Below are 19,260 nucleotides of genomic sequence, written 5' to 3' on the forward strand. Positions count from 1 at the left end.
CTTCAGGTGTTCGAGTTACAACATGAAGACACAGTTTCACTTGTGTGAGTGAATTAATTGGGGTTAAATGTTTAACAATGTAGATTCTTGGTTCACCATAGATATTCCTAAATGATTCCAATAAAGTATCTATCTATCTATCTATCTATCTATCTATCTATCTATCTATCTATCTATCTATCTATCTATCTATCTATCTATCTATCTATCTATTTATCTATCTATCTATCTATCTTCCTCTGATGTTAGAACTTAACGTAAGGCTAATTTCATTTAGTTGTGCTGTTTTCTCTTGCCAGGTCTGCTGCTGTGGTGTGGAGTTGCAGCGGGCTTCACAGATATGCTGGTAGATCTGGGACAGAATGTGACTTTAAACTGTGAGACTGGTGTAAAAGATGTTTACTGGTTCCTGATGAAGCCCTCACAGCCTTCAGTGTGTATATTACGATCTTTCAAAAGCTCAGCCACAGTGGCTTCCTACAGCAACAATAGCTTCAGCAAAAGATTCTCACTGCGGATAAATAGTAGTTTAGTTATACACAATATCACTTTGGATGAAATAGGAATTTATTACTGCATCTTCAGTGAAACCCCACCTAAAATTAGCACTGGCATCAGGATACGGCACAGCAGTGGTGAGTACATATAAACTTTTCTATTTAAAATACTGTTCTCCAGTATCTTATGGTATTTCAAGCTTCAAGTTGTGTTTCCTTGTACCGCTGGGACAGGCTCCAGCATCCCCCCACGACCCTGAGGGAGAAGCGGCTTAGAAAATGTGTGTGTGTGTGCTTCCTTGTACTGCTGAGCTGTGTCTAATAGCTCTGGATACAAATAAGAGAGATACCTCATACGTCCAGCTCTTCAGATTTAGAGCAAATCAAGACGTTTGATCAGAATTTATCCAAATAATAAAGACAAAATCTTCATCCATGATTCCAGTAGGGCAGAGGTGTTCAATTGTATCTGCAAAGCGCTGGTCTGGCTGCAGGTTTTCATTCCAAACAAGCAGGAGCTCACCTGCTTCCACCTGTTTGATCAGTTAGTCTCAACATCTGATCCGGTGTGCTACAGAAACCTGCAGCAACACTGGCCCTTTGCAGATAGGATTGGACACTCTGACGTAGGACATTAAAAGTTAAAAGTCGGACATAAAGATAAAAAAAAAAAAAAGAATTTATCTACAATGCAAGTTGAAATACTCATGTTCAGCTGTTTTAGTGCATGCTATTTTATGTTTTCAACCATTTAAAATTAAAACAAAACAAAATGCATGTACTCATTTAGCAGACTTTAGCAGATACTGTACTGCTATATGGGTAATGTTCCCTATTTAGAAAGATGTCAATTACTAATATTCTTCATTCTCTGCAACACATGATCATTTATCGCTACAATTTAAGGTCGGCTGTGGAACAAACAACCATCACACAAAATGCCCTTTTACGTTATTTTTTTCGTAAAGCCACAGATATTTAGTTCTTATTAATGCAGACGGCTACTGAGAAGAATTAAGAATTAACTGCAAATTAAGCTACACTGGTAAAAAAAAAAGAGATAAAATGTACAGCAACCTAGAACTCCTGGAGGAACACAGAGAGATAAAGGTTCTGCGTCTGAGCGGTTACAGGCCAAATTATCTCAAAGCCTACATATACTAGGAGTACACTAAATAGTCTCTATTGACTTTTTTGTCTCCCATCCTATAATAATAATAAACAAACAAAAAAAAAAACAATGAAAATTTATATTTCCATGTCCGATACAAAGGTAATCAGCAATTCCTGTGAATGACCCACCTGCTCTGTAGATTCCTCTTCAGATCACCTCAATCAGACAGTGGAGAATCAGCAGCTGTGGAATGAGACACAGAACACAGAGATCAGACTCTGGAAACCCCTTCTCATCGTATCTGGCCTGCAGCTCTGCGTTCTCATCATTGCAGTAACAGGTGGGCTTTATTTACTATATCCACATAAACTGTGTTCATATAAGGTACTACTAGAAAATGTGCGTTTACTCTGGTGTTCAAAGGATCTGAACATACAGAAGAAAAAGTGTTTACATAATAAAATATATACTAAGATTCTTGTAAAGCTCTGTTTATAAAAATATCTCATTTTAACATTTAAGAGTTTTAATATGGGTTTGTTCATGTAACTTTTATTTCTCACAGATTCAGATTTAGATTCAGAGGATTTAAAATGAGCCGTGTCATTTCAGGTGTGATAGTAAGCCACTGCAAAAAGTCTCCAAACAACCAACTGCAACTTCCAGACTCCACTAAGCAGACCGGTGGCATACAGGTGGGCATCCTGCATTTAAGAAGTTATTTAAGCCCATGCAAGTTATAATCTGCCAACATCAGAATAACCTGTCCATAAGAAAACAAGTAGGATGTATATAAATCAAGTACAACCCCATTTCCAAAGAAGTTGTGCTGTGCAAAATATAAAGAAAAACAACACAGTGATGTGCAAATCATTTAAACTCTACATTTAATTGAAGATAGTACAAAGACAACATATCGAATATTGAAACTGAGAAATTTGATTGTTTTTGAAAAATATTTGGCCATTTTGAATTTGATGCCAGCAGCACATTGCAAAACAGTTGGGACAGGAGCACCAAAAGACTTATGCGATGCCTAAAAAACAACTGGTAGAACATCCCGGAAAACATCCTTTAAACATGTTTACCTGCCGTTTCTTTACTGTTTCAGCGTAAACAGCACAGAAAACAGCAGCAGCGGCTCCACGTTTGCTCCTTTGCATCTCCTAGAAATAGAACACGTTCTTTTGCGTGAGTTCAGTGAGCTCCGTTCGGTTCAGCAACAACTTTAAAGTTGAGCACTGTGTGGTCCCCAATATTTTCAGAAACCAGCTGAATAATGTGAGACTCTCAGGCTTTTATAATCTGTTAAGGCTTGTAGTGTCATGTAGTGTAGCCTTACAAACGTGGCCCTACAGCAAAACGTTACCATACATTTTTTAATAGATAAGAGTATGTCATGCAGTTTCTGATACCACAAGCACATAAGCGAGTCTACTAGAGATAACTTAACAAATTGATGATGCTTCAGACAAGAGTGTGAAGAGTTAAGCACGTAGTTGCCATGATGCTAATTAGTGGGAAATAAGCTTCCACTCCTTGTTAGTTACATCAACTTTATAGCTCCAGTGCAAAACTAAAGAAGCAAAGATCAGCATGACAACCAGAAGCTTTCACTGGCAGCTTGTTTGCTGCAATATCTTTGTCACATCTTTGTCAACACACCAGTCTCTGAGGTTAGGGGAAAACTGTGTAAATAATTTGCTCAATGACCTCTTTATTGGCATTTATTGCACAGATCAACTGACAAAGGGGTATAAATGAGATATTATGAGCGACATTTTTCAGCAATAAAATATTATAATGTAATATAACAGAATATTCATCTAATTGTGCTCTTCACGCTGAAGTATACATCAAATGTATTTTTTCCTCTTTTACAGAATGTATTCTCAGCAATGTTACCGGATGCACTGCAAAGCGGCCACAGAAGCAGCACTTTTACTGTGGTGGAGTTTGCTCAACTTAGCCCTGTGCTGTCAGACCAATCACACGCTGTTTGTTGTTAAAAACAACTAAGTTTTTTTTATAAACTCTGCTGTAAGTGTTTAGTGTAAGTATTCTGATCAACTGCACAATGCGCAGACAAATACTGCTTTCAGTTTTCTCCCAGGGTACACAGCTTCTTACAGTTTCTTTATTTGTGAACTGCTGTAGGATTGTTGCTATAAATAAACAAATAAGATGTGCGTAACGATAAGAACGGAAAATGACTGTTGCTTCATGCCCTGACTCTATACTGTATAGGTTGGACAAAGGCTCCTTCTTCATGCTGTGCTTTTGCGCTCAGAGTTCACACAAACCAGTGTGAAGCAATGACTGAAATTTCGCTAGTATAAGAGGGTAAATGAGCTGAATAACGTGATTCACTGCAATTCCAGAAAAGAGATTCTCACTGTGGGTGGAAACTTCTCTTTTCTTCATAAAGCACTCTATATGTAGCGTAACGTTTGGCTGCAGAGCGAGACAGCATGAGAATAACATTACCACGCTAGACTCAAAGCGCTCTGTGGAAGCGTTCTGATTTAGTTACATGGCAGGACACGAGGTTTACGCTCGTCATAATCTTTAATCGGACAAGTGATGAATGTAAACAGAGTGGTTTGGTGTGAAATGCTTTCTTCTAGAGAAACTTACCAAGTCAGAACTGTTCGCAGTGCTGGTGACAGGAACCAGACGTCCACCTCTGAAAGCTCCCTCACAGAAAGTTCCTACATGAAATGGTGATGGATATGCTGCCTGATTCTGGAGATACTGATACATGATAGTTTTACAAAGGGCTTTTGGCCTTAAATGTCATTTTAAAAATCCTAATTACAGAGAAGTACATGCAGAGCTTCGCAAGGCAAAGCAAAAAAGACATCTTCGTTCAGATCGGAGTATTTTATCATAACGTTAAATATAAAACTCAACAGATTCACTGGTGGTTGTGGAGCGTAAATAAATGTCTATTTTCGTTGTTGACATTACGACTGCTGGTTCTTATCACCACCACTGTAAAGAAAACTGGGTCTGTAAATCTGAAATATGAGTTGACGTATAATGCATTACAAATATTTTACATCAAACAACTTTGTTTATACTACATGAAATCCACTAACAAGCTGTTTTACAAAGCTGTGTCCAGGTAAAAGTGAACACAGCATCATTTAGATGCTTTTTAATTAGTATAAACAAAGTTGCACAAAGGTCTCTGTGATGTGGGTGTTCAGAAAGAGCAAATAGTTGAGGCTCCATCAGAGTTCAGATCTTCACCTTAACTCAGCAGCAGTCTTATGGTGGCCTGGCCACCAAAATCAGGGCTGGATTAGCTTGCAAGTAGTGCCAACTAGCCACCTAACCGCTAATCTAACAGTAAAGTAAAGGCATTCAAGCTAAAACATCTGGACAAACATCAACTCACAATATGACAGTGTAGTTAGACCTTATGACACCAGAGCCATCCTGTGTATCTAAAAATCTTCCTTCATTAAAATGCAGTGACAATTTTTCCTCTATGATAAAAGTTTTTAAAATTATTATTGAACATTATTGAATATCTGATTTTATTTACCTCTCCTTGGATCACCACCTTATCGTGGTGGAGGGGTTTTGCGTGCTTGAATGATCTTAGGAGCTATGTTGTCTGGAGCAAAAGCTCCTGGTAGGGTCTCCCATGGCAAACTGGTCCTAGGTGACAGGTCAGACAAAGTGTGATCCATAATAACCCCTATGAAGACACAAAAACAGGACTTGTGTACCCTGCCCGGAACAGGGTTACCGGGGCCCCACCCTGGAGCCAGGCCTGGGGGAGGGGCTCGCCAGCGAGCGTCTGGTGGCCGGGCATTTACTCATGGTGCCCGGCCGGGCCCAGCCCGAAGGAGTTACATGAGTCCCCCCTCCCATCGACCCACCACCAATGGGAGGGGCAGTAGTAGGGGTTCGGTGCGTTGTGGATCGGGCAGTGTTCGAAGGCGTGGGCCTTGGCGTTCTGATCCTCGGTTGCTGAAACTGGCTTTTGGAACTTGGAACGTTACCTCACTGGCGGGGAAGGAGCCTGAGTTGGTGCGCGAGGTTGAGAGATACCGGCTAGATATAGTCGGGCTCACCTCAACACACAGCTTGGGCTCTGGGTCCAATATCCTTGAGAGGGGCTGGACTTTATTCTTTTCTGGAGTTGCCCATGGTGAGAGGCGGCGGGCAGGTGTGGGCTTTCTCATAGCCCCTCGACTCGTGCCTGTATGTTGGGGTTTTCTCCGGTGGACGAGAGGGTAGCTTCCCTACGCCTTCGGGTTGGGGAACGGGTCCTGACTGTTGTCTGTGCTTATGCACCGAACAGCAGTTCAGAGTACCCAGCCTTCTTAGAGTCCTTGGGAAGGGTGCTTGAAAGTGCTCCTCCTGGAGACTCTACTGGGGGACTTCAACGCTCACGTGGGCAATGACAGTGAGACCTGGAGGGGTGTGATTGGGAGGAATTGCCTCTCTGATCTGAACCCGAGTGGTGTTCAGTTTTTGGACTTCTGCGCAAACCACAGTTTGTCCATCACGAACACCATGTTTGAACACAAGGATGTCCATAAGTGCACATGGCACCAGGACACCCTAGGCCGCAGTTCAATGATTGACTTTGTAGTCATGTCATCGGACTTGCGGCCATGTGTTTTGGACACTCGGGTAAAGAGAGGAGCTGAGCTGTCAACTGATCACCACCTGGTGGTGAGTTGGATCAGGTGGTGGGGGAAGATGCCGGTCAGACCAGGCAAGCCCAAACGCATAGTGAGGGTTTGCTGGGAACGTCTAGCAGAAGAACCTGTCAGATTGATCTTCAACTCACACCTCCGTCAGAACTTTGACCAGATATCGGGGGAGGTGGGGGACATTGACTCAGAATGGGCCATGTTCCGTTCCTCCATTGCTGAAGCGGCTGACTGTAGCTGTGGCCGTAAGGTAGTTGGTGCCTGTCGGGGCGGTAATCCTCGAACACGGTGGTGGACACCCTAGGTGAGAGATGCCGTCAAGCTGAAGAAGGAGTCCTACCGGGCATGGTTGGCCTGTGGGACACCAGAGGCAGCTGGCAGGTATCGACAGGCCAAGCGATCTGCGGCTTCAGTTGTTGCCAAGGCAAAAACCCGTGTATGGGAGGAGTTTGGTGAGGCCTTGGAAACTGACTTTAAGTCGGCTCCGAAAAGATTCTGGCAAACCGTCAGGCGACTCAGAAGGGGAAAGCAGTGTGCCACTAGCACTGTATATAGTGGAGATGGTGTGCTGCTGACTTCGACTGAAGACGTCATTGGGCGGTGGAAGGAATACTTTGAGGACCTTCTCAATCCCTCCGACACGTTCTCCAGTGAGGAGGCTGAGTCTGGGGACATGGGAATAGGCTTGTCCATTACTGAGGCCGAAGTCGCTAAGGTAGTTAAGAAGCTCCTTGGTGGCAAGGCTCCAGGGGTGGATGAGATCCGCCCTGAGTTCCTCAAGGCTCTGGATGTTGTGGGGCTGTCTTGGCTGACACGCCTTTTCAACATTGCGTGGACATCGGGGGCGGTGCCACTGGATTGGCAGACTGGGGTGGTGGTGCCTCTTTTTAAAAAAGGGGACCGGAGGGTGTGTTCCAACTACAGGGGAATCACACTCCTCAGCCTCCCTGGCAAGGTCTATGCAGGGGTACTGGAGAAGAGAGTCCGGCTTATAGTCGAACCTCGGATCCAGGAGGAACAGTGCGGGTTCCGCCCTGGTCGTGGAACACTGGACCAACTCTTCACCCTCTCCAGGATTCTGGAGGGTTCATGGGAGTTTGCCCAACCAGTCCACATGTGCTTTGTGGATCTGGAGAAGGCATTCGACTGTGTTCCCCGGGGTATTCTGTGGGAGGTGCTTCGGGAGTACGGGGTACATGGCTCTTTGCTACGAGCCATTCAGGCCCTGTACAAACGAAGCTGGAGAGACTCGTTCCCAGTGAGAGTTGGACTCCGTCAGGGCTGCCCTTTGTCACCGATTCTATTCATAATTTTTATGGATAGAATTTCTAGGTGCAGTCAAGGGATGGAGGGTGTCCGGTTTGGTGACCTCAGGGTCACATCACTGCTGTTTGCAGATGATGTGGTCCTATTGGGGACATCAGGCCGCGAACTTCAGCTTTCGCTGGATCGGTTTGCAGCCGAGTGTGAAGCGGCTGGGATGAGAATCAGTACCTCTAAATCCGAGACCATGGTTCTCAGGCGGAAAAGGGTGGAGAGCCCTCTCTGTGTTGGGGATAGGCTCTTGCCTCAAGTGGAGGAGTTCAAGTATCTCGGGGTCTTGTTCACAAGTGATGGTACAAGGGAGCGGGAGATTGACAGGCGGATTGGTGCTGGGTCAGCAGTGATGCGGGCTCTTTACCGGTCTGTTGTGGTAAAGAAAGAGCTGAGCCATAAGGCAAGGCTCTCGATTTACCGGTCGATCTACGTTCCCACCCTCACCTATGGTCATGAGCTTTGGGTAATGACCGAAAGAATAAGATCGCGAATACAAGCGGCCGAAATGAGTTTCCTCCGCAGGGTGTCTGGACTCTCCCTTAGAGATAGGGTGAGAAGTTCAGTCATCCGGGAAGGACTCGGAGTAGAGCCGCTGCTTCTTCACGTCGAGAGGAGCCAGCTGAGGTGGTTCGGGCATCTGGTTAGGATGCCTCCTGGACGCCTCCCTCGGGAGGTGTCACAGGCGAGTCCACCTGGGAGGAGACCCTGGGGAAGACCCAGGACACGCTGGCGCGACTATATCGCCCAGCTGGCCTGGGAGCGCCTCGGAATCCCCCTTGGAGAGCTGGTGGAAGTGGCTGGGGAAAGGGAGGTCTGGGCTTCATTGCTTAGGATGCTGGCCCCGCGACCCGAACCCCGGACAAGCGGAAGATAATGGATGGATGGATGGATGGATTTTATTTAAGGTACATTTTTATATAGAAATATAAAAGAGATATAATGAGATATAAAGAGATATAACAATCCGTAGCAAGCATTAATCACAAATCCCTGACCAGCATTTATCAAAGCAGTTTTTGGTGCTCCTAAAGCAGCTTTCCACGTCTCATTTAGCTACACATCTGCACCACTAGGGGAGCTATTCTATTCTCTATTGTAATGCCCACTTTATTTCTTTAGTCCTTTTTTTAAGGTTTTGTTGGTTTCTTACATCAAAGATCGCTGTCTTGCATGATGAAAGTACCACAGTTTCAAAGCTTTTTTCAGTAATTTCCTCTGAAATCTAAATTCCACTGTCTGGTGTCAGCTAGAAGAGAACATATTCCCCTTTTAAGTCTTAGTTCCTCTCAATGTAAAAATAAAACAGTATGTACAACTAAAACAGCTTGACTTGACAATTTTATCAGGGCCTTAAAAAGCCAATAAAAAAAACTATCCAATACTGGGATTTTTTTTGGATGTAGAATTAAATACCTTAGCTTAATGCTACTGAAATGCACATCATTTCTAATACAAACTGTTTTGTTTCTTACTGGACAACTACAGGTTGCTGTTTGACAGACTGTACTGTTATGAAAATCTCTATCACGTTTAATAATAACAACAAGAAGAAAAGCAGAAAAAAATCAGATAAATTAAATAGAAATCTGACACTTACCAATGCAACTGAGCTGTTTTACAGCTCCAGAAGTTACATCCTCTTCTGAAAGCAGTAGTTTTATGGTGCTTAAGCCAGTTCTACCCTAAAAATGACATTTGAAAGATACTGTGTTATTGTGGCAACTCCTCAGATACATACCAAACATATAACCTTCAGACAACATACTGGTAATATAATAGTTAATGATCTGCAAAATATTAAACACATCACCCTTCACAGTATAATCCATTTGAAATGTTGAAATAACACATATAATATCAAAATGAAACAAAAATAACTGCAGTAAAAGTATGTAAATATTACATTTTTACAACCGTTCTTTGAGCAGCAGCTGGCCAACTCTGGCAATGAGACAAGTCTCCATAAATCGTAAATGTGTTCTTGTGTCTGTATGTCCTTCTGGTTCTCTCCTTTTAGTTAAGCTGTCATAGTCAGATCTGCCAGAGTCGTTAGCCACACTCTGGAAATGTTCACATTCCCTGTTTTACGTAACCACCTGTCCGGCCGGACACTGAAGTACGACTGAGTGTCGAGCCCTCCTGCTGCCCACTTCAGACCAGCTGCCCACGCCCCAGCTACCCCCACCTGCCTTGGACTAGCTGTCCACCAACACTGAAGTTTTCATGGATTCCTAGCTATTACTACTACTAATACTACTGCTACTAATATTAGTAGTATAATCACTTGTAGGTAGTTTGACCAGAGGAGGATGGGTCCCCCTTGTGAGCCTGGTTCCTCCCAAGGTTTCTTCCTCAGCTCTGAGGGAGTTTGACCAGAGGAGGATGGGTCCCACTTGTGAGCCTTGGTTCCTCCCAAGGTCTCTTCCTCAGCTCGGAGGGAGGTTCTCCTTGCCACTGTCGCCCCTGGCTTGCTCACCTGGGGGTTTTACATTCATGTTAAAACTTTGTCTTTACTGGAATTCTGCGAAGCTGCTTTGTGAAAACATCAGTTGTAAAAAGCGCAATACAAATAAATTTGATTTGAAATAAGGCCATATTATTAATTATTAACAGAAAACCTCACTCCAAAACCAAACGTATGGCTTACAGTGAGTGACCTCAGTCGATTAAAGATAAATGACCACTCTTCACTTCATCTAGTTGTTATTTGTGGGCTGTATTCATTAGCAGCAGTAACATTAGCTCATAATACCCAGTCCTTTTTAAGATGTAATAAAATAAAAAAATAACTCTTAAGCATAATGATTCAACTTCTTCTGCTTAGAATTACAGCAGGAACCCTTATATTTCAGCAAAATATGCAGGTCTAAACATTTTTCAGACATGTTTAATGAATTATTGCGTTGAAAACTCACGTTGTGTTGAAAACTCATGAGTGTTCAAACTCTAATACTCCAAAATATTCATAAAACGCTCAAAAAACAACGTAAAACGTACTTTTTAAGTTATGCACAAGACTACTTTAGCTTATTTGACGTAACCAGGTTAGCTAACTAGCTTAACTAACGCTGTTTGAAACCCCAGCGACATAACGTTAAATGGGTTAGCTAGGTTAACATTATTCGCTTTCAAAACTGAGGAATTTTATATCATATTTTCTCAAACACCCAAGAGAATATATAAATATATATAACAGGCATTATGACCGTCTGTGGTGACCGAAACTAGGATAGTTGGCTAAGCTCAGTTAGCCTGGCTGGCTTATAAACTGACAGAGAGCCATTTCTCAAACGCGTCAAGACGACACGAGCTAACCGTAACACGACTCGGTCGCATTATTATCCGTTTATTAATGTAACACGATATGAATATTAATTATTAATACTAAACATCCCGTAAAACTGCTCTAGGCTCCTCACCTGCGGCGGCTGAGGTGATCGTTAAATTTTGAATTTGAAATGCGCGCGCGACATGCAGCAGCAACTGGCGCCAATCCAGCTACGTCAGCTCGCATTAAACGTTGTTAAAGGGGAACTCCACCGATTTTCCAAAATTCCTGCTCAGTTCAGTGGTTGAGGTGTAAGCAGTCATTTGGAGTGGTTTGGTGTAAAATGGTTAATCATAGAGAAACGTGCACACTCAGGTGTCTTTACAGTGGTGGTGATAGGAACCAGGGCTCACCAACACAAATATCGACATTTTATTTACCGTCCAGAACCTCCAGAGAACCTACACGAGTCTTTTTATATGTAATGTTGATATATGTGATGTATGTTTGATATACGTGAAAGAGAGAGTTTTCTCTAAAAAATAAAACTACTGTAAAACAATGCCTCAGACATCAGGCTCAGCATTTACAACCATGTCCTGTAGTAACTGCCTCTGAGAGAGCTTTTAGAGGTGGACGTCTGGTTCCTATCACCACCACTGCGAACAATTCCGACTCTAGAATGAAGCATTTTATTTAGCTATTTAATTATGATAGATAATTCTATGATAGAAATTTTGAATAATTGGTGGTGATCCACTGAGACCAGCGCAATACACACTAACAAACCACCACGTCAGTGTAACTGCAGTGCTGAGAATGGTCCACCACCCAAATAGTACCTGCCCTGTGAGGCTCCATGAGGGTCCTGACCACTGAAGAACAGGGTAACAGAGTATCAGAGAAACAGATGGACTACAGTCTGTAACTGTAGAACTACAGAGTGCAGCTATACAGTAGGTGGAGCTGATGAGATGGACAATGAGCGCAGAAACAAGGAGGTGGTCAGAATGTTATGCCTGACCGGTGTATTTCTGTAATAATTAAACTCATTAAAGTCTTTTCTGTTTGCTTTATGTTGACTCTCGCTCTTGAAGCTTCATATAAAGCATATAAAAGGCTATTAGAGTGTGGTCAGCCTGTTTCTGTGGTTTAAGGGATACAGGCTGACCAAAACCTCTAATTTAAAACGTTTTCATCATCACTATTTCACGTCATCATTTCAGACTTTACCGTCATAACAGAGTCTTGTCAGGACTTTTAACTGACTTGGACTTTAAACTAAAATCCCTTTGCTTTGAGAGACTCTTAACCTCAGTTATGTTTATTTTGGTGAAACATGATTGAACATTTCATTTTGTCACTACCAAAACAATCATAACGCTGCTGAAACTTTTCCAAATGTTTTAGTAGTGACTGTTTGAGTCAGACAAGCTGTACAGAGGAGAATTTCCAATCTGTTATGTCTTTTAGGTTTCTCAAACACCAGGGACGCTCCTGAGTGACTCCACAATGAACGGGTTAATATGAAGCATTAGAGCAATCATTGTTTATAAATTAATTATTTATAGTTTACATAATTTACAATGCAAAAGAATACAATCATTTCCTGAGCACAGAACAGCATAAAACATTTTAACACGCTGTTTTATTTAAGAGCTTTTAAACTCGAGTTATAGGAGTTTAAAACGGCGCCTCGTGTACGTTTATGACATCAGTGAGCACGAACAGCCAATGAGCTGCTCCGCTTGCCAATCAATCAGCACTCAGTAGCAGTAAAGCCTGCCTCCTGCTACCCAAAACACATTTGCTGTAGAAATAAAGAAAATATATTGGTAAGATTTCTTCACCCTTCTACTTTCTAAAATTAAAGGAAAGTTCTGGGCATGTGATTAGAAACTATTTTAACTGTTCGTTTTTACCCATTGAGCCATTCACTTCCATTCACTGAGGACTCGCTTGCAGACGCCCTCTGCTGTTCAGTAGTCCTGTTTTCGATATAACAGGGGAAATAAGAAGAGGCCAGGCTCCTCAAAAAAAAACAACTCGCTTTTTGGTAGTGACAATTTGAGCTCATTTTGAGCTGAACTCTAAAGCAATAGATAGTGCATGACCATCATTTTTATAACAAGACTGGCTTCATGAACTCATTTCAGGTGAAAGTCCTCCAGCGTCTCTCTTGGTAAACCAGTCTTTTAATAGAACGTCATTAATTAGTGATGCTGACGTCTATTAAAATGATCAGAAGCACAAAACACTGAAGGTAAACAGTTTCCATCAGGGAGAACCGAGTGGCTCTGAAATCACTTTTTACACACAAGCAAAGTTTCAGGTTCAGATTTATTTACAACTTAGTTCCAAGTTTAAGTTGAATAAAAACTGGCTTTAAACTCAGGATCACAGATGAGCTCCTTTACTATGTTGATCTGTAGGCGTCTGTTCATAAACATAAACCAGCCCAAACTCATTTACTATAAAATGAAATGGTGTTTGTAGAAATTCAGAAAAAAGCCGCGTCAGTCTCGACTGCATATGTGGACATATTTCTATATTGTGCTCTATTTACACAAAGTTAGGTTAGTTCATCATTTATGTTGAACAGACTCTCCCAAAGTTTTACGCTGCTGCGCTGATGTTGAACCGCGTGCTGCACTGGGTCGGTATGACCAACAGGTCAAAACCAGCTCTAAACAAAGTGACCGCTGGGCCCTGATTGGTGCTCTGGCTTTGCGCTTCTTTCGTTTTGACATGTGACGTTTTTATACACACAGAAACCAAAAGGAACGACAGATTTCTCAAAATGTAGGAGGAAAAAGTCGGATATTAGACTCTGAAATGTAGTGGAGTGAAAGGAAAAAGACGCCCAGATTGGAGAAACTTCAGTACAGATACACAAAAACTATTAGAACAGTAATGAATTATATTTACTTTGTTGCTGTCCAAGACTGCAAGGTGGCTATTCTAGAACTATCCTACTGCTACAGTCCTTTATTATTCCCATACAATATATAAGTAAATGCTGCCCCCTGCTGGTCAGAGGTTACTGGAAAAAGTGTGTGCTTTAAAGATCTTGGTGCAACAACCTGAAGTTTTGGGTGCATGAAAATCGGAAAAGTTTGAGTATTTGTCTAATTTTTTAATATTTTAATAATCATTTTCACTCTAGCCTAATCCGCTTACACAGCTCACTTTACATCAAATCACAGATCTCTTTAAAGCAGTTTTAGGTGAATAAACAGGCCTTATCTTTGAGTTTGCATCGTCTTCTCTCCATGTCAGTGGGTTTCACCTCAACTCTTATCAATGAGATGCGCCCACCCATGTGACTTGTTTGTGAGTGGTAACATTTCCTCTTTTAAACCCTTTGGCACTTCTTGAGGTCGGCTTTGGCTTCTATGGGCTTGGAGCTTTGAACACATCTGTTAGGAAACTCAAACGCCGCTATGCTTATTATCTCAAGATCAGCACAGCTTGATTTCAGAGGTTGAAAGTATGAAGCAGCTGAGCTCCATTTACCGAACCTCAGCTTCAGTTTTAGTAAACACGGTTACCAGACTGTACAAATGAGTGCTAATCAAACCAAACGAATGGTTTTTAGTTCTGTGGAAACATCACCCGGGTGGTGTGAATGTGTGTGATGATGCTTTTCTACACATGTGTGAGGCAACTTCTGAAAAGAAAGACAGAAAGAAAAAAAAGCTGTGGTCAGGGCAAGTTGAACTCCCACTTCCTCTCACTTCTTTGGCTCAATTTCTTGTGTTTGTGTCTGAAGCTCAGCAGTGAGCAGAGTGACGGAGTCTTCGGTGAAGCTTGTGAAGAGCATTCAAGCTGCAAGATGAAGATCCTACAGCTACACTTCTGTGAGTTTATTGACTTTTGGCTTTAATGCTTGGCATCAATTCATAGGTTAGAGATTTCTTGACTTTAATTCTAGTTGAATAACAGGATTATTCATTCTGGTGTGTTTGTGCTGTTTTCTCTTGCCAGGTCTGCTGCTGTGGTGTGGAGCTCCAGAGGGCTTCACAGATATGCTGGTAGATCTGGGACAGAATGTGACTTTAAACTGTGAGACTGGTGTAAAAGATGTTTACTGGTTCCTGATGAAGCCCTCACAGCCTCCAGTGTATATATTACGATCTTTCAAAAGCTCAGCCACAGTGGCTTCCTACAGTAACAATAGCTTCAGCAAAAGATTCTCACTGCAGATAAATAGTAGTTTAGTTATACACAATATCACTTTGGATGAATTAGGAATTTATTACTGCATCTTCAATGAAACCCCACCTAAAATTAGCACTGGCGTCAGGATATGGCACAGCAGTGGTGAGTACATATAAACTTGGTACATTTCATCCAGTCACAGTTTCAGTCCACTATCATTAGTACGCAAAAATAATTGGATATGTGTAAAGCTCTGGGTTATGATTATTAGAGATGCCATATATACTTTCTTCAGATTTATAATAAATAAATAAATAAATATCATTTTAATGATAAAATGAAGTGTGAATATAAAATGTCTTACATTTCCAAACATCTTTCAGATTTAAAGCAAAGCAAGAGATTCGATCAGCATTTTAATCTTCTAAGATCACAATCAATGTGTTTTTAAAAACAAAGATAAATAGATGCTTATTATCTTTGTGTCATATCTCTGTTGTTGAAACAAAACCTCGTATCTCCAAAATGGTAACTTTACAGGAGAAGGAAAAAATATGCTTTATTTTTAACGTAAGTCAGTGGAACCAGAATTTTTTCCAAGGCTGTTTCTTTTGGTCCATTCTTCATGAAATTTGCACACAATGTAAATGCTGATAGGCATTTTCAAATTATGGCAAAAACTGAAAAATGCGATATAAGGTTTTGTTCATATATATGTTTGACATGTTTGGTGCTCCTTTTGGCAGAGGAAAATCTCATATCTCCGATTTTCTGTTTTTGAAATAATTTAAAAATGCCTGTTCTTCTTTATATTGTGTGTAAATTTCATGTTGAATGGACCAAAAGAAACAACCTAAAATGACTTGGAAACATGTCTGGTTCCATTGACTTACATTAAAAGTAAAGTAGGTTTTTTCCTTCTCCTGTAAAGTCACCGTTTTTGAGATGCAAGGTTTTCTTCCAAGAACAGCGACATGCTACTGAAGTTGGAGAGGCTTTTTCATTGTTCTGACAGCAGTGATGTTTGACATGTTTGATCTACTGATGTAGGATAAAATGATGTATTAGAGAAACTGCCTTTATAACATCAAACTGACGCAAGTTTACTTCTCTTTGCAGAATCACATTTGAACTCCCCCAACAAGACGGAGGAGGATCAGCAGTTGTGGAACCACACCAAAGACCACATAGACATCACAAGACATCAGCAAACGCTTCTCATCATTTCTGGCTTGACGAACTGTGTTCTGTTCTGTGGAGTAATAGGTAGGTGATATTTGCCGTGTGAGGTCCAGCGCAGAGCAAAGAAACATACTTTAAATCTGTTTTACTGCTACGAAAATCTGAGATATTGGTCTTATCTTAAGAGTCTTTTTGCTAGTAAAAACACAAGATATCTTTATTTATTATACTTTGACCTTTATGTAATGTATACTGCATAAAATAATGCAAATTAAAGTAACAAGAATGTCTTCAAAATTGTGAGCTAGTTTGAAGTTTTGCTCCAGATTTGTCTTGAATGTCTCCAGCCATCGTATGGATTTGTTAAGCGCTCTTAAGTTTACATATTAGTGATAGTATTGATGAGCCAAACCAGAACTGGAAATGACGCCGGGCTGCCATGAGTAGAGGTTCTGAAATGCAAAACACACTGACATATAAGTCAAAAGTATCAACGTTATTAGTATTTATTCCAATATGTGTTTTTCTGAGTAAATAAATATCTTTTAAAATTAAATTTTTTTGCAGATTTGCATGTTAAAGTAAGAACAATGACAATCCAATGTGTTTATTTATTGTAATATTAATATACAGTCATATGCAAAATTTGGACACACCCTGTACAGAGAACACACTTCTGCACATTTTAATGCACAATAACTCTTTACTTGCTGAATTTTACATATTAAAGGAAAAATAAAAACTTAAATTGTGGCCTGTGCAAAAGTTATGGCTCATTTTACATTTTTTGTTTTTTCCAATATCTTAAACTAAAATGCAGCACTAAAACTTGCAACAAAATCCATATTTGAGTGCGTTCTCTGTAGAGGATGTGTTAACCCATTGAAAGCCCAGGTTTATTACATACTACAGGGTCTTCAGTGCAAACTGGCCGAGCTATTTTTTTAGGTTATAGAAGTGTGTAATAACACTTTGGGCCCTGACCATTTAAGGGGTCAACCAATGTTCACTTAGATTATCCACAAAGTATAACAAAGTGTGTAAGTTTGCCGGGGGTGTTCAACCTTTTGTGCCAACCGTCCCTTTCAGGTCTGACAATTCAGCGCTGCAAAAGGCCTCCAAAACTCTCACAACAACCACAACCTCCGGAGTCGAATGTCCAGCGGCAGCAAGACCTCAATGTACAGGTGAGCCCACTGCGCTTAACGTTTCTGCTCTTATCAAACTTACGGTTGTATGCAAAAACTTAAAGACCCCTAACAAACAGATCGTCTACAGAGAAAACACAAATACGGCAACGTTCTGCAAATTCTAAAGTGGTTTCTATTTATTTGTTTAGAGTTTAAAAATAGAATGTGAAAAATTAAGTGTTCCATACATTTTCTGCACATGCCATATTTCATTTTTTTAATTGGTTAAATTCAGCTAATAAACAGTAATTGTGCATTGTGTTCTCTGTACAGGATGTGTGCTATATATAATATGTTATATATAAAATATTATTTAATATATATGTAATATGTGTAGAGGGTAACATCTCTGCCTTCTACGCTAAAGATTGGGGTTCAATCCCCCGCCTGGGTAACCACCCTACACTATACCAATAAGAGTCCTTGGGCAAGACTCCCAACACCGCCTTCACCCACCTGTGTAAATAATCAAACTGCAATTCTCTGGATAATAGTGTCAGCCAAATGCCATGAATGTAATGTAAAATATTATATATAATATTTATTTCAAGTTATTACGATCACTTTAGCTTGACTGTCTGTGTCGGAGTGTGCGCTGTTTGCTGCTGCTGAAATGGAAAGTCCCCACAGGTACAGCCAAGCGCAATGGTGGACAGGAACTAAGTAAATGTAATTCATTACTGTACTTCAGTGGTTTGTTCGTGTATCTGTACTTTACTTAAGTATTTCCATTTTGGGCGACTTTTTCCTTTCACTCCACTACATTTCAGAGTCTAATATCCAACTTTTTCCTCCTACCTTCTGAGAAATCTGTCGTTCCTTTTGGTTTCTGTGTGTATAAAAACGTAACATGTCAAAACGAAAGAAGCCCAAAGCCAGAGCACCAATCAGGGCCCAGCGGTCACTTTGTTTAGAGCTGGTTTTGACCTGTTGGTCATACCGACCCAGTGCAGCACGCGGTTCAACGTCAGCGCAGCAGCGTAAAACTTTGGGAGAGTCTGTTCAACATAAATGATGAACTAACCTAACTTTGTGTAAATAGAGCTCAATATAGAAATATGTCCACATATGCAGTCGAGACTGACGCGGCTTTTTTCTGAATTTCTACAAACACCATTTCATTTTATAGTAAATGAGTTTGGGCTGGTTTATGTTTATGAACAGAGGCTTACAGGGCACGTGCAGGGCAGCTGTGAGGCTAATGTGGCTGAATGTTTGGTTGCTGACAGTATGACGTGCAGTTAGAAACCACACAGACAAGTTAATTTGAGATTACTTAGCACGGTTGTCTGAGGCAAGCGGGTCATGGCGTAGGGTTTATATATAGCCAGTGCTCATGAGGTATAAGCTTCCATTACTTCTTAGCTACAATAGCATTGTAGCTCCGGTGCTAAAGGTCAGACCAGTTTTACAAAATTGCTGCACAAATAAACATTTAAGATGTAAACAAAGTTTGTTTACAGTGTTGGTGTTCACAGTGGTGGTGATAGGAACCAGACGTCCTCCTCTAAAAGCTCCTCACAGAAAGTTCCTACATGAAATGCTTCTGAATGCACTGCCTGATGTCTAAGACGCTGTTTTATGGTAATTTTGAGGACTTTTTTGTGGTGGGGAGGTGCATGCAGGACATTGTAAGGCAAAACAGGACCCAAAACAGCTTTTTTCAGAGCATATCTTCAGTATTCAATATAAACTACCAAGGCACATTCATGGGTTTTACTGAACATGAGATGAATTGGTAATATTTGTATTGTATACATGGGTTGCATTGGTTTACATGAGTTACACCATCAATCTTTAAGTCATGCCTTAACTAGTAGCAACTAACTAATGCGTATGTCGCTTTAACATGATG

At 41.1% G+C, this 19,260-nt stretch overlaps 1 protein-coding gene across 2 annotated transcripts in view; it reads left to right on the forward strand.

The window, feature by feature from the left end:
* LOC108444102 overlaps positions 1–19,260 on the forward strand; it is a 21,886-nt gene continuing 2,626 nt past the window's right edge. Inside the window, exons 1-4 of one of the 2 annotated variants that reach the window (XM_037534500.1) lie at positions 1–44; positions 300–635; positions 16,153–16,299; positions 17,305–17,402. In XM_037534500.1, coding sequence (XP_037390397.1) covers positions 23–44; positions 300–635; positions 16,153–16,299; positions 17,305–17,402 — 603 coding nt within the window. In that variant the 5' untranslated portion in view covers positions 1–22. Of the gene's footprint in view, positions 45–299; positions 636–14,479; positions 14,733–14,859; positions 15,196–16,152; positions 16,300–17,304; positions 17,403–19,260 lie in introns of those variants that run through there. The other variant, XM_017725075.2, reaches the window with a different exon arrangement.

This window comes from Pygocentrus nattereri, chromosome 25 (genome assembly GCF_015220715.1).
Source record: "Pygocentrus nattereri isolate fPygNat1 chromosome 25, fPygNat1.pri, whole genome shotgun sequence".
Taxonomy (NCBI): Eukaryota; Metazoa; Chordata; class Actinopteri; order Characiformes; family Serrasalmidae; genus Pygocentrus; species Pygocentrus nattereri.